At 34.2% G+C, this 15,913-nt stretch overlaps 1 protein-coding gene across 1 annotated transcript in view; it reads right to left on the bottom strand.

The window, feature by feature from the left end:
* Window positions 1–15,766, bottom strand: part of LOC149802121 (uncharacterized) — a 60,284-nt gene extending 44,518 nt beyond the window's left edge. Inside the window, exons 1-2 of the mRNA XM_089956510.1 lie at window positions 15,669–15,766; window positions 2,012–2,235 (exon numbers count right to left, since the gene is read on the bottom strand). Coding sequence (XP_089812636.1) covers window positions 2,012–2,231 — 220 coding nt within the window. The 5' untranslated portion in view covers window positions 2,232–2,235; window positions 15,669–15,766. The remainder of the gene's footprint in view (window positions 1–2,011; window positions 2,236–15,668) is intronic.
* Window positions 15,767–15,913: the final 147 nt, after the last annotated feature.

The raw sequence follows: 15,913 nt of genomic DNA, 5'->3' as shown, positions 1-15,913 counted from the left end.
ACTGTAGTTGTGTCTTGTCAGTCAACAGATTAAATACATAACAATTACAATTGTCCTAATTTATCAAAAATAAATCATTTCCGGACAGATTTTATGCAGGTATGACTAGATGTAACATTCTTTAATTTTTCTAGGCCTGCTGTCTTTTGATCTCAGTGAACTTGAGCACCTGCTTAATCCTTCAATTGTTTAAAGTGTGAACACCTGCTTAATCCGTCAATTGTTTAAAGTGTGAACACCTGCTTAATCCATCAATTGTTTAAAGTGTGAACACCTGCTTAATCCATCAATTGTTTAAAGTGTGAACACCTGCTTAATCCATCAATTGTTTAAAGTGTGAACACCTGCTTAATCCATCAATTGTTTAAAGTGTGAACACCTGCTTAATCCGTCAATTGTTTAAAGTGTGAACACCTGATTTTATGTCAAAATTACAGCAACTGCCTTGACAAAAAGTCAGTTATGTGTTTTACGATTGCAGTCAAACTGCCAATTAGACATTTTATTTAGGATAAAAGTGTTTGCACGGGTAAGACAGAGAGAAAGAGATATGTTAAAATGAGTGCATGTACACAGTGGTAGTTTTCTTTGTTTTATGTGGTTGTATTTAAATTATCAGATGGGTCTATGAGACATTAAATGACAAGCAGAGTCGGGTACTGATAAATGCAGTTATTTCTCTACTGGAGAGAAAATAACAGCTCTTGTCATTGGCAAATAAAAATATCCAAGTAAGGATAAAGTATCCTTGCATGGAACTGATTGTATTAAACTTTTATTTTCACCTTTGCTAAATTGCTAAACTAAATACATGTATATCAGTAGCATAGCACTACTGCTAAAAATAATGCAAGTGAAATAATAATAATGATAATAATAATAATAATAATAATAATGCTATTTGGTTCATGGTGCATAAATTTATCATGAACCAAGTCTGAGAGCTGTATATTCCTTCAGAGGTCACCTGTTTACAAAAAAAGCCACTTTTGCCATTTCCCATGAGTGGCATATGTAAAGTCAATGGCCTCATTTACACTGCATTACCTACTTAGTACTTTATAAGGAGTACTCAATGGCCTCAGTTACACTGCATTACCTACTTAACACTTTACAAGGAGTACTCAATTGCCTCAGTTACACTGCATTACCTACTTAGTGCTTTACAAGGAGTACTCAATGGCCTCAGTTACACTGCATTACCTACTTAGTGCTTTACAAGCAGTACTCAATGGTCTCAGTTACACTGCATTACCTACTTAGTGCTTTACAAGCAGTACTCAATGGCCTCAGTTACACTGCATTACCTACTTAGTGCTTTACAAGGAGTACTCAATGGCCTCAGTTACACTGCATTACCTACTTAGTGCTTTACAAGGAGTACTCAATGGCCTCAGTTACACTGCATTACCTACTTAGTGCTTTACAAGGAGTACTCAATAGCCTCAGTTACACTGCAATACCTACTTATTACTTTATATGTAGTACTCAAAGGCCTCAGTTACACTGCATTACCTACTTATTACTTTATTAAGAGTAGTCTTTGACTTTGCAAATTTGCATCTATGTAGCAAAATAAACAATCCCTGTATCCTCCAAATTTCTGAGCATGACACCCATCATAAAAAGCTTTAGTTGTCTGTTAATTTAATTAGAGCCAATTAAAAGTCAGAGACCGCTCAGAATGTTCTTATTTCAAGTCCCTCTCTTACAAATTTTACTGACCTATTACATATACTCACTTATAAGTCCAAATGCAAACTGCACAGACCCAGATCTGCTGTTACATAATGTGCAGTTGAATATTCAGTAAAACAAACAGCACAGACCCTGATCTGTAGGTGCATTATGCTATGACAGATCATAATCTTTTTTTTTTCAGTTGGATTCAACTTATAAACAAGTATATGCAGTATATATCATATCTAATTTTACAACTTTAAGTTACAGCCTGGGATTATTGCTCAAAAAGTTTGGAGAATATGGGGCTTGATCTACAAAGAGTGATTACCTGGAGTGGGACATGGAGACAATGGCAATGTGGGATGAGAAGCACACAGATCTACCATAGGATTATTTTTCAGTCTCTGAGTCAGACACTTCAATGCACAATCCTCAGTCTTGTCAACATCCAGTTGCCCATAGGATCCAAAATCAACAAACAACTCTCTCTTGGTCCCATGTAGAGGGAAACTGTTCGGAAAGCTCATATTTGGGAATTCTCTTTCCATCTCCCTGGAATAATAACTTTCTTTAGTCCATTCCCAAATATTTCTAATCTGCAATACTACTAATCCATATTTTAATGTTGATAATAATGATCAGTTATATGAACCAAAGTACATGCATTTTACTATTAAAACTGTTTTTATGCTTCATTAAGAATTTACATTTATGATAAAATAAATCTAACTTTAATACTTTCATATTATATTTTCATATCCCCCCATAAATTATCTCAAAGGATTCCTGTGAAAATAAGTAAACATAAAGTTTACATAGTCTTAAATGTCTGATTTTTTATTGATATTTTTATTGCAAATCAGTAATATAATTTATTGGAAAAGTAATATTTTGTGCCTATGAAGTGGATCCAAGTCTTCCATAACTTTTTGTCACAACAAGCGATGCTTCAGCAAGTCATTCAATAACTAGCAGGGATACCAGTCATTCAATAACTAGCAGGGATACAAGTCATTTAATAACTAGCAGGGATACAAGTCATTCAATAACTAGCAGGGATACAAGTCATTCAATAACTAGTAGGGATACAAGTCATTCTGTAACTAGCAGGTATACAAGTCATTCAATAACTAGCAGTGATACAAGTCATTCAATAACTAGCAGGGATACAAGTCATTTAATAACTAGCAGGGATACAAGTCATTCAATAACTAGCAGGGATACAAGTCATTCATTAACTAGCAGGGATACAAGTCATTCAATAACTAGCAGGGATACAAAATCTTTCAAGATGCTCATCACATGTGATGAATATCATTTCAAACAGTCAGTATCATGTACACTGTATGTTCAGTAATACTGGCAAAGAACTAGTAGAAAAATTCCAAGTCACTTGTCCTGTAGGACAAGTATCCAACTGACATATATCAAGCCTTTTTTATAATGTGCACATGCAAAAGCCTTTTCATCATATGTATGTAAGTACTAGGTACATGAACTCAAATAAAATAATCTTCAGCATTTCAAAACATTTTCCTCCAATGTGCTGCACAGTTTACATCATTATCAGTTGGTGTTCTGGACATGCAAAATTTTAGAAAGGGGTGGAAAAATGCAAGCTTGTTTATTAGGTCTACCATAAATTTTATTTTGAGTCATTGGAGTTATTCATCCTTGTGATTCTTATACCCTATTCAATGACATCACAATTATTTTATGCTAGTCACATATTTTCACTTTCATCGACTGACATCAATAACATCATGACTGACTGACTGACAAATTTTATCTTTCATGTTGTCAATTGCTTGGTCCAGTGGCAAGTATGGTAACTTGTCATGCTGGATTACTATGCTTGAATCCCACAATGTACTTAATTTTTTGTAATGTCATTTTATTATCATGTTATTTAGGAAAAAAATTTATCTAACTATTGATATTGTCTGTGTGAATACAGCAGAACATAACAGTAAACTGCTGACAGGATACCATAAGAAATCTGCTACTTCAATCTGTTAGACACTTTAGCCAGCCTACTGACAGGATACCATAAGAAATCTGCTGCTTCATTCTGTTACACACTTTAGCCAGCCTACTGACAGGATACCATAAGAAATCTGCTACTTCAATCTGTTATACACTTTAGCCAGCCTACTGACAGGATACCATAAAAAATCTGCTACCTTCAATCTGTTATAAACTTTAGCCAGCCTACTGACAGGATACCATAAGAAATCTGCTACTTCAATCTGTTATATACTTTAGCCAGCTTACTGACAGGATACCATAAGAAATCTGCTACCTTCAATCTGTTATACACTTTAGCCAGCCTACTGACAGGATACCATAAGAAATCTGCTACCTTCAATCTGTTATACACTTTAGCCAGCCAGTTTGTCAGTAATGATAAAAGCCATGCATCCTCCTGAAAAGACAGCACTCACAGACTGCATAAGACTGCAGAAGAACAATAATAGGGTTGGATTTGCTAATCAAACACCTTGAATGAAGCAAATGAATTGCACATCTAGTAAAAAAATAAAAACACTCATAAAGAAGGCACGCGAAGAAAAAGGAAAACGAACAAGTTGCAATTAAGTAAACTAGGATCCTAATAATGTGATCTTGTTTATTTCCTTTCTTTGGTTACATTCAGTACTTGTGTACACACTCACATGTAACTAAACTTAACCAAACCTCTACATTCCCAAGTCAAGTACAGCCATATTTTATTTTGTTGGACATGACACTTGTCACTTATTTAGTGTTAAAAATCACTATGACCTGTACTCCTATATTATTTCAACAACAATATTAATAAATATTTCTTGTAATCCAGGAACTTCACTTTCACAAAGGCAAAGAATGTTCATCAAACATAGCTTATCACAAGCCCACAACATCATGCAAAGTTAGTTAGAATACAAAATTCAAGTTTCACTCACAACAAGATTTTACATATTTCATATTCATTGCTTGCATGTGCCAACTACTTGTCTTGCATGTGTTTACAAACGTCAATGCAAGCATTAAAAGCTACATCAATCTTATATGCTTAGTGTGCATTCCTTTGTCTGATTTATTTAAATGCATTGTCAAACTCAAGGGTCAAAGACATGGGACGAGAGTGAGTACAACCTAAACAACCATGATGTAAGCCTTTAGGGTATGCACATCATCTGCATAGTGGTACAGCCAATAAACTTGTGTTTTGGGTTATCTGTTTCTAGTTACTCACATGATTTACTCCAACAAAGAATACCAAATTCTGAATAATGCTGATTGTTGATCTAGGGTTTAATGCCATTTTTCAGCACAAGATAGGCTATACATGGCGGCCAGTATAACTGGTGGAGGAAGAACCCTGGAAAACCCAGGGAAGAACCACCGACCCACGAGAAGCTACTGGCAGGCTTTCCCACGTACCCACGCTAGCCGAGCCTTGGACTCGAACCCACGCAGACAGAGGTGAGATGGCAGTGATCCGGAACGGTGAGCGCTTTAGACCACTCGGCCACTCGGGGCCCCAAATTCTGAATAAAATCAAAGTAGGCAGAGAAAACTCATTTTTCCTAACATAAATTCATGACCTAAAATATGTTTTCATTATTCATTGTAGAAATTTATGTTTTATACAAATAAAAAAAAATCTTTTGCACAGGCAATGAACGCACTTACCATGAAGCAAAACCTTTGTATGACATCATGCAATGTTAGCATTTTCTGTATGAATGATTCAACTTTATGGCCAGTTGGAACATGCAAAAAATTATCATTCACTACACAGATGACTGAGGCTGCACTTATTTCTCATAGGCATCACCTATTTCATATTAGATGTGTGTGTGTGTGTGTGTGAGAGAGAGATTTGGATTTTCAACATAGTTTTTAAAAATAATTCAGTCATATCGCTAAGATATCTGCATGGTGACAGTTTATAATGATGTCAAGCAACAGGGTAGTCATGGAGTTGTTTTAAGTATTATCTTGACTACTGTAAATAGATACATGGACTCATGAACTTGAATAAATGAATAGTAACACACACTTAGATTCTTTGATTTTTCTGGATTATGCTTTTATTTCATTTTAAATTGAAGTGAGGTAAATTTTAATGCACACTTGTGGATGATTTACCCCAAATTATAATAAAGAAAAACAATGGGGATAAACATTTTCAGTCCCTTTTTTATTCACTTATACAGAGTTATTAACATCACTGTATGTATTTAGGTTAGGGTATAATAAAAGATGTTTTCAAATGGGACATGTGTGGAAATTCCCCACTGCTGATGAAAAAGTTGCTGATAGCCAAATTTTGGAAATTTTCATACCATGCTATTTTTAAGTATGTACTTTTGTTTTGCTTGCGGCATAACATTTTTTTTACTGACAACATTTCAAATGTCATTATTTTATAGATCCCCTTTACTGACAACATTTCAAATGTCATTATTTTATAGATCCCCTTTACTGACTTTTTTTATATAGGTGTTACAGGTAACTCCTAGTTTATACAGTCTGTATTATTAAATATAAATACAAACTTTGTCACTGTCTCTCTCTGTCTCTCACACACCAATGCACACAATGTCAGACACAAAGAAAAATATACATGTGTGCTAATGTTCATCAACAAAATAAAGGTTTTACTTGAAAATATTACATAGAATGCTAGAAATCAATATCAGTGTAATATTCTACAAGCTGTTTAGCTTCAAAAATAAGGTCCACTTTTTCTCAAATATGATTGTTTTATTATTCATCATTGCTTAATATTTTTTTCAGTTGTTCATCATATAAAACCATACATTTATTTTGTAACTTGTAAAATTTGGTTACTTATGAAGCAGTGAGGGCTATAAATGATATATTTTGCAATCAAAATGAAAAAATTAATTACTTCACCAAACTGGTCATTTCCAAAGAAAACATCTCATTTCAAAATCATAATTTGGTATATAATTCTTAATCCACACAGTAAAGGATTTCCAAGCTGTTAAGTCAGTCAACAATGATAAAATAGGTGTTTAAGCTTCTTGTTTACAAAAATTACTTGCATCTTCATCAATAAAATAAAAAAAAATTCTTCAGAATTTATGTTACAATAACTCTGTGCATCAATCAAAACTGAAAGGCAATTAAGTCTGTGCCTTTGGTGCCAGTTCTTTGGTAAAATTAAAGAGCTTGTCCACATTTTATCTGGCACTTTGACTTTCTTGACCATGCCCATTTTCCATAAGGCATATTTGTTCTACTCAGTACCAAATTTTCATGTACATGTACAGATTTTACATTTTTATTTCTTTCCAGCAAATTTTTTTCTTCTGATCTGATACTCGTAAAAGTGATTCTCTTCTTAATATAATTATATATTTTTCTTTTCAAATGACCAGTTATTTATAAAATAACAGAAATTTTCGATGAAATTATCAGTGAAAGCTTTTTTATGAAATGCTTCAAAATTTAACAATTCTTGATTGTCAAAAAGTTTTTTATACACTATTTCATTCAAATGCCATTTTGAATAGAAATGAATGTTATTAATATCAGCAAAATTTAGAACAGCCTGAGAAAAGTATTCTTCCACTGATTTGGATTCCATTATCCATTTAATTTAAGCAAAGAAAACATCTTGCCAAAACTTCTTAATAATTTACTAACCCGTTAATTTTTTATCACTTAATTTCAAAATCTGGATACACAAAACATTTTTATAACTTCTTTTGTAACCATATTTTGCCAAAGCTCTTCTTCATTTGCAACTACTAGCTTAATTCAAGTGATCTTCAAGTATTTAATAACATGCCTAGACCACCATCTGTAAGTGGGGCTCTAAGTATATCTCATTAACCCATTTAGGTTGTACCACTCAAAATAAATTTAAAAATTATTAAAATCATCTTCAATATATAATGGAGAATCAGCCAATGCCAAGAACAAATAAATAAATTTGTTCAAAATCAATGACTTGAAAAGTTATTTTCCAGATAACAGGTTTTTAAAAAAAATACTTTTAATTTCTTTGCATATTGTTTACCTCTAACATATAGTCTAAGTTAAAGATAACTCTATTCCTAATAGTTGAAAGGAAGAAGTTCACCAAAATGATTTAATGTTGTTACATATTTTACCTTCTGAAAGTCAGTGGCATCATGTACATAATGACCAAGTTTAAACTCTATCCTTACAAGATACAAGTAATATTTAAGTTATTCCTGATATCAGTGGTGAAGTTCTATTCTTATAATAAATAGGTATGTGCTGATGGGTCTCCTTGACAACACCTCTCTCTAAATGAAAGAACTAGACGACAGTTGTTAATGCGGAATTGTTGCAAAATACTCTTAACCACTGAAAATAGAATCACCAAAGTTAAACGATTTCAGAGAATTTTCCATAAAGTCTGATTCGACAGAATCAAGTGCTTTTTCAAAGTAAATTAATAAGAGAAGGCCATACTGGTTTATTTTGTCAAAGTAGTTCATAAAATCATATAAAATTATAGTTTTCGACATTAAATCTCCCTTTAATAAAACCTTTCTGGTTATCATTTATAAAAGAAATAGCTTCATATCTAATGGGAGAAAAAAATGCAAAAATGGGTATAATGAGACAAACGAAAAAGAGGGTGTTACGAAACACCCAAATCCACCCAAATCCACCCCAAATCCACACCCTAGTGCAAATCTTTCGACTTTAATCTCCACTCAATTAATAAATAAATGACAAATCGCTCCATCGCATCACTTCATCACTCCATCGCCCGGCCAAATACTACAAGATGTAGCGATTGTCCCTAAAAGGATTCCATATAAATGACCTATAAAATATATAATAATGACCAAAAACAAATGTTGCACATATTTTATTGTCATACAGAAAGAAAATGTTATATTGATTCAATATTATGATGGTGAAAAAGAATAATCTGTAAGTACATTTCTTTGATCATTTTTAATATTTTTTAGTCCGTTCTGATGCTGGCCGTTTCCGCTGGCCTGGCTTTTTCCCAACATTTTCGGAAGCCTTGGGACACTTAAAATCTATGTTGCTGGCACTGATATATCTGGATTTTGTTGTTGTTGGTGGTTTTGCCAGCATGAATTTGTGTATATGCCTGTCTTTCTCCATTTGTGGCATACCATGCCATATTAGTTGCGGATTAACATGCTTTTCCATTGAAGGTGCTAGATGCCAGTCTCCTTTGCTATAAACAGCACATCTGAGAAACAGAATTTGGTTTTTCATAATAGTTCCGATCTCTTCAATAAGTTCTGGGAATTTGTTTCTGTCCCAATTAACTGCTGCCTTTAACTTATGGTTCATGGACTCGCTGTTATTATTAGTCCATGGTGTACTGATTACTCCTTTGCATAATGGGCGGAAAACATAAGTGTTTATTTTGCCCAACAGGAATCTTTGCCAATATAATTTAAAAACTGGAAATTGTTTTAAATAGGGTTCCATATTCTGACATCTTGATTCAAACTCATCTGAGGCAAAAATTACTCCATCATTTTTTCCAAAAATGATTTGGAGTATTCTTTTACGGGCCAGTACACATGCCCCATTTTCTTGAAGATGTCGTTGGACATTGTCATAAATGTGTTTGGTACATAACAAAAAATTTGCATGCGTTAATTTGGCTTTCAGTTCGTTTGTCATGCTCTTTTCTTCATCACTTCCAATGGTTAATCGTGCTTTGTGTCCAAATCAATCGCTTACGTGTGAGAAAAATTTCCTGTAAGTTTCCTCTTCGGCATCAAAATGTATCATGCACGGCCCAAACATTACCGGAAAATCATTTGTTCTATTGCTTATCACACATTGGTTTTTGTAGGAAAAGACTGTGACATAGAAATTTCCCAAGTTGAAAGTTCTATCAACACCTAGAACACTCCCGTCATCACCTCCACAGTTTCTGATCGTATCATCCATCTGTTGGTTGCTATAAACAATGACAACCGGTTTTTTGTGTTTAGTCAAAATTATTTCTTGGATGACTGGATTAGTGTGAAGCTCACTTAAAACACTAACCACATCATCAGCTATATTTATTCTGGAGTTGATATTTTCTTCATGTTTTCGTTTGCGGTCTCTGAATTTCTTGTCGTTTATTTGTTTCATCGATTTCGGAGCAGTGAAACTGTTGTCTTCCATAAGTTTTGTGAGAACGCTGCTGCGTTCTCATGCTTTGCCATTTCAGCTGCTCTCTGAATAATTTTTGGGTCTGTCCTTACATATGGCTCCGATTTCTTAGAATTTCCGTGCTCTTTAAAGATGGTTGGCATTTTGCCGCAGTATTCCACAATGGCCAGCATTTTTTTCTCTACAGGAAAAGAATCGGGCAGTCCAGCAATTGTTGTTACGCGTTTTTTCAATGATTTGTCTTCCATCAATTTAGTATAATATCTATGCAGTGTTAAAACACTCGATGGCTGAGGAAATATTGGTTCATATGTGATCTCTCCATTGACCATTTTCTTGACACAGTGCTGTTCCTTTTTCATATACACTGTACGTACTTTGTCAACAGAATCGGTGACAACAAAAGTCTGATTAACAGTTGTAGCACTTCTCCAATCCCAAACACCGCAGTCATCGGGGAAGTTTTTGGCGCCATTGTCGTCATCAGATGCTTCAATGACAGTGTATACATCGCTTTTTATTCCTTGTGGGATGCTTTTCTCTCCTGTTTCAGTACACATGACAACTTTCAGTAATTCATCGTTAGTCATGAACCTTCCAGGGCTGCTAGCTGGCATCATTGCTTGAAACGGAGCTGACTTACGGTGAATACTGACCTCTGACACGTCAGATACGGTTCAAGGATATAGTGATTCCCTAGATTCGTCGGCGGTTTCCGCTTCCATACTGAAACTGTCTTCTTCATACTCATCGGTTTGTAAAATGTAAGTTAAATCATGTAAACTTGCACTACATTTCTGCGAATCAGGAGTTAATAAATTATCAACCTCTGTGTTCTCATATTCTTCATATCTATGGTCCATATCATCCTTATTATGTGTCAAAGGTTTTTTGACTTACATTTCAAATTGACTACAGGGACAAAGTGGTTTACTGTATACCAAGATCCTTGCTTTGGGAGTTGCCCTTGAGCATACCAGAGAATACTGATTGTTGAATGTCCTGCTGGTACGTCTGCAGACGGTTCGAAAGTCGTCTTCAGAGAAATGTGTGCCAAGTCGTTCACGCCATTGACTGAAGGGTACAAAATCCACACCAGATGCTGGATAATATCACATAGAGCCAAAATTGCCCATGCAGATGAGAAACCGCCAATTGTAGCACAGTCAATACAGGTAGCTTCAAAAGATGGTGATAAACATTGTATGCGCTTCCTTTGGGGATGATTCATGTACGATGTTGAAGCTCGTACCATGCAAAGACAGGTATGATACCATAACTGTACTGATTTGCTTTCGTCTCCATACAGGAGAAGCGACACTGCATTGAATATGCAGTCGCCGTTACCAGTTGTGATTATTGGGTCACCACTGACTTCATCAAAATATTTAATCATCACTTCCTTCACAATGGCATCCACTCTGACGGGAGGGAAAACAACATCCTTGTCACATACTGGTTTGAACTCGATTTTAAAAAGGGTCTCACGTTGGACTGCTGTTGTTAACTTCGCCATGACATTCATATCGACTGCCTGTAATCAAGAGATTTATTTGTCTGAGAGCATGCACAAGTGATACAATTACATTACCTTTTTGGGGGGGCACCAGACAAATACCCCCCCCCCCTCCAATTTTTATATACTAAGGATTTATATCCGGATAAGAGTCCACATTTTTATTTATTTTGTGAATGTTTCCCCTTATATGGCATATGTCATTCTCCTTTATTTTAATAAAAAGTACTACAAAATTCTCGAAATATTTTTGTTTTTTGTTTTTTGTTTTTTTGTTTTTGTTTTTTTGATATATTAGTTATGGGTTAGTAGACATCTACTCTGTTTGTGTGTATTGTTTTTGTTTTGTATGTCCATTTTCCTCCGTGTGGGTTTTTCTGCTACTCTTCCGCAGGCCTGGCCACTTCGCATAGCGCCATGTGATTTAGCCCTGCGTCGTCTATGCTGCTTACTTCACCCACACGGTGGTTCCCTGTGTTCCCTTCGTCTGTATTAATTTTGTTTGAAATAATAAGTAGAAAAAAAGAATAAAGGAGGGGGAAAAAATGAAATATATGTTTTATATACATATATATTCATACCTATACATACATACACACATATATACCTATATATATACGTACATATATATACATATATATATATACATACATACATATACACATACATACACATACAATAATATGCAGTATACATATTGAATTAATTTAAATTTAGAATTAAATTTTGAGTAAGTTATTTAAATCAAATTTAAGTTTAGTTCAAGTTTTAAGTTTTAGATTTTTCAAGTTTATTTTGGTTGTTTGAAAATTGTTATATACGATCATTTGTTTATTCTTATAACTTGGCCACATTGCATCATTGTATCTATAATAAAATTTACGATTTTTAAAATTACTTTATTATCACAGTCAGTGTCTAGATATAAAATATTGTTTTTGTTATATTTATGTTTTTTATAAATATCCATAATTAAACTAATCCTACTCATTTTTGTTATTTCACAATGGGCTATTGCATTTAGTTTTGAAAAAATTTCTTTTCTGCATAATGGGCATTTAGGTAATTGTATAATCATACGACGTTTTCTTGCTTCTTCGCCTATACATTACCTATAGCCGTTGAAGATACATAGATTTGATCAATCCGTGGTGTTGAACAGTCGAGTGTGACCTTAATCCGATTACAATTACGTAACAGATTTGAATGTAATGACAATTGACTTAATTAATTGCTGCTACAAATCTTGTTTATTTATCAAAGGAATTTACTATATGCATATCATTGCACGCATCTTTAACATCGACTATTTTTCTACTGTTTGACATTTGGCTGGCATAACATTACTAGACTTTATTAGCCAATAATATATTACAACAATAACAATAACTTAATACAACGGTGAGTGGAAATAGACACTGACACGTGGACCATATCAAACTCTAATAATTGAATCATTTTAAAACAGTTTTCACACAAAAAGTGCAATACACTATATACACATGAATGCATTCTTGTCCCATCAGATGTGAAGGCTGTAACTTACACCATGTTATGAAATTCAGCTAGTGCGACATGGTGCGATAGATTTGCAATGTAGTGTGATCCGGTTGTATCATACTTATAGCACACATTTATGTTGCTTTAAAAAAAATATAAATATTAGACACATTAAATTAGGTAAATTCGGGCATAGGCTGCATTTGTTTGTAGATAAAAATAATTATTAAGAGAGTAATATATTATTACCCTATGCACGGGCCTTAGGAGAATTACTCAAGACATTATATTATGAGGTTTATTTTATTATGATTTTATTTTATTAAATCAATATTGGTTCCACATCGGGATTCGAATGGCCCTCTGCTGTGAGATATGGCAACTATCGCCTGCCTGCACGTTCAAGCATAAATAATTAGTGGCCTAAAGCAAAAGAATGTATTTTTTGCGTGTGCTAACATATGCGAATTAAAATTAGTTACAAATTATAAATGCCGCTACTTACATTCTGCAGACGATACATGGCCATCAGGTAGTCAAACTCTTCACCGTCCAATGTACAACACGAAACGCACACATAGTCCAGTTCAATATTTCCCCACGTTTTCAATTCATCGTCCGAGATTTCTTGACATTTTCTATGATACCAGTTCTTACACAATGAACATTTAACACAGTCATTTGAACATCTAGATTTGCATCCATCACATGGAAACCTGGCTACGCATTTCTTACTGAACTCTGCCATGATTCACTTTAAAAATCACAATTAAAAAAAAAGAAATGTGCAGTATTTAAGCTTTGTTTCAAAATGAGAGACGAGCTCACGAAACATTAAGATTATATACTATGTATTTAGTTGCTTGTAATTAACAGTAATGTTTTGTTGTTGTTGTTGTTGTTGTTGTTGTTGTTATTGTTGTAGGGTTTAACGCCATTTTTCAGCACATGATAGGCTATACATGGCGGCCAGTATTAATGGTGGAGGAAGAACCCGGGAAACCCCCGGAAAGAACCACCGACCCTCGAGAAGCTACTGGCAAGCTTTCTCACATACCCGCATTGGCCGAATCCGAGACTCGAACCTACGCAGACAGCGGTGAGATGGCAGTGATCCGTAACGGAGATCGCTTTAGACCACTCGGCCACTCGGGGCCCAGTAATGTTTTGTTTAGACTGTCATTTAGTCTATTAATGATGAATAATACAAAAACTGAAACTTACACAAATTCCAAAGAAAACACGCTGGCAATTGTCAGTACTCATTATGCAATGAAAAACAAATCAAGGCTGGTTTCAGCTGGTTGATTGTGAACTAATATGATGTTTAAATTAATTGAGTAACTGAGAACTTGCTGCTTGACCAACTTATTCGGCAGGTTCTTTCATTGGTTTCTTTTTCGTAATCGTCAACAAGAAGCAATTTACTTGTTATTATTCACATTTTCTAACTCTTACAATTAACACCTGGCCTCGATTGCCCAAAGGTCAAGTTATCTTTCTGCTATTCAACTCGCACCAAAAGTTCATAATCCTATAATTGCTAAAAAAAAACCATTAAAATTGTAGTATAATTAGCACGTATGTAATATTGCAATTTTGTTTCTTTTTACATTCTGTTTACTAGATAACATTAGGGTTTTATTGGTTTTTGATGAGTACAATGTGACTCTGTCTGTTTGCCTGTCTGTCTGTCTGTCTGTCTCTCTCTCACATACACACACACACATGGACACACACTCCTACATAATTAACTTGATTTGTTATTACATTGATTCAATATTAAGATGGTGAAAAGGAATAATCTGTAAGTACATTTCTTTCTCCAATTGGTTATTTATAATATTTTTTAGTCCGTTCGGATGCTGGCCGTTTCCGCTGGCCTGACTTTTTTCCAACATTTTCGGAATCCTTGAGACACTTAAAGTCTAGGCTGCTGGCACTGATATATCTGGATATTGTTGCTGATTTTGCCCAACAGGAATCTTTGCCAATATGATTTAAAAACTGGAAATTGTTTTAAACAGGGTTCTAAATTCTGACATTTTGAATCAAATTCCGTATCATCTGAGGAAAATATTATTCCAACTTTTCTAAAATGATTTGGATTATTGTTTTACGGAGCAGTGATTTGGGTGTTTGGAAATTTTAATATTCAATGTTTTTTTTTCTTTCTCCAGATTACATGACCTATAGCCGTTGAAGATACATAGATTATATCAATCCGTGTTGTTGAAAGGTTGAGTGTGACCTTAGAATAGATATTTTGTTGAACATGTGGCTCTGATTTTGTATAGAAATAGAACAGTGAAGAATTAAAGCACATAATTAAAACTATACAACAGTATATAATATGTGTATGTATCTTATTAAGTACGTCTTCATGCCTGCCTATACGAACGTCTTCCATACTGGCAAATAAGTTATCAATCTTAAACAACCACCGAATTTGACAAATATGATACCAATTTATAGGTTTCTCGTCAGTCTAAATAGACCTAACCCAATAGAACTGTGTAAAACTGCACAATAAAAAAATAATTCGATTTGTGGAAAAAGATTTGTTTTAAATTGTTTTTTAAAAAATGGGGGGGGAGGGGAGGTATCGTTGCAATTTAGAGATGAGACGACAGACAAAATGCGATTTGGTGTGGATTTGGTGTGGATTTGAGTGGATTTGGGTGGATTTGGGTGTTTCGTAACACCGCGAAAAAGAACCTTAATTTAACGACTACTCACTTGAAATGCATTTTTCAAACTACTAGCATAGCTTTTATAAACAATAACTATCGGCAAAATATTTTAACGTCTGTGTTACCTTTAAACTCGTTATTGAACAGTAACAGTGGAAAGAGGTGCCTCAGTAGTCCTGATAAAATAAACTGTCAAACACTGAAACACATCTCTTCATGGACGCCGCCATCATTGGTTTAAGGACAGTTCCGTAAGTTTTAAATCGACTGCCTTTTAGATAAATGCTAATTATCTCAAAATTCTAATATAATAATATATTTACTTCAATTAAAGTTCAATTACATTTTTCATAAATGAACTTAATAAATA

This window comes from Sinohyriopsis cumingii, chromosome 4 (genome assembly GCF_028554795.1).
Source record: "Sinohyriopsis cumingii isolate HCF-2022 chromosome 4, ASM2855479v2, whole genome shotgun sequence".
In the NCBI taxonomy this organism is placed as follows: Eukaryota; Metazoa; Mollusca; class Bivalvia; order Unionida; family Unionidae; genus Sinohyriopsis; species Sinohyriopsis cumingii.
This window is presented reverse-complemented; position numbering and strand designations above follow the sequence as displayed.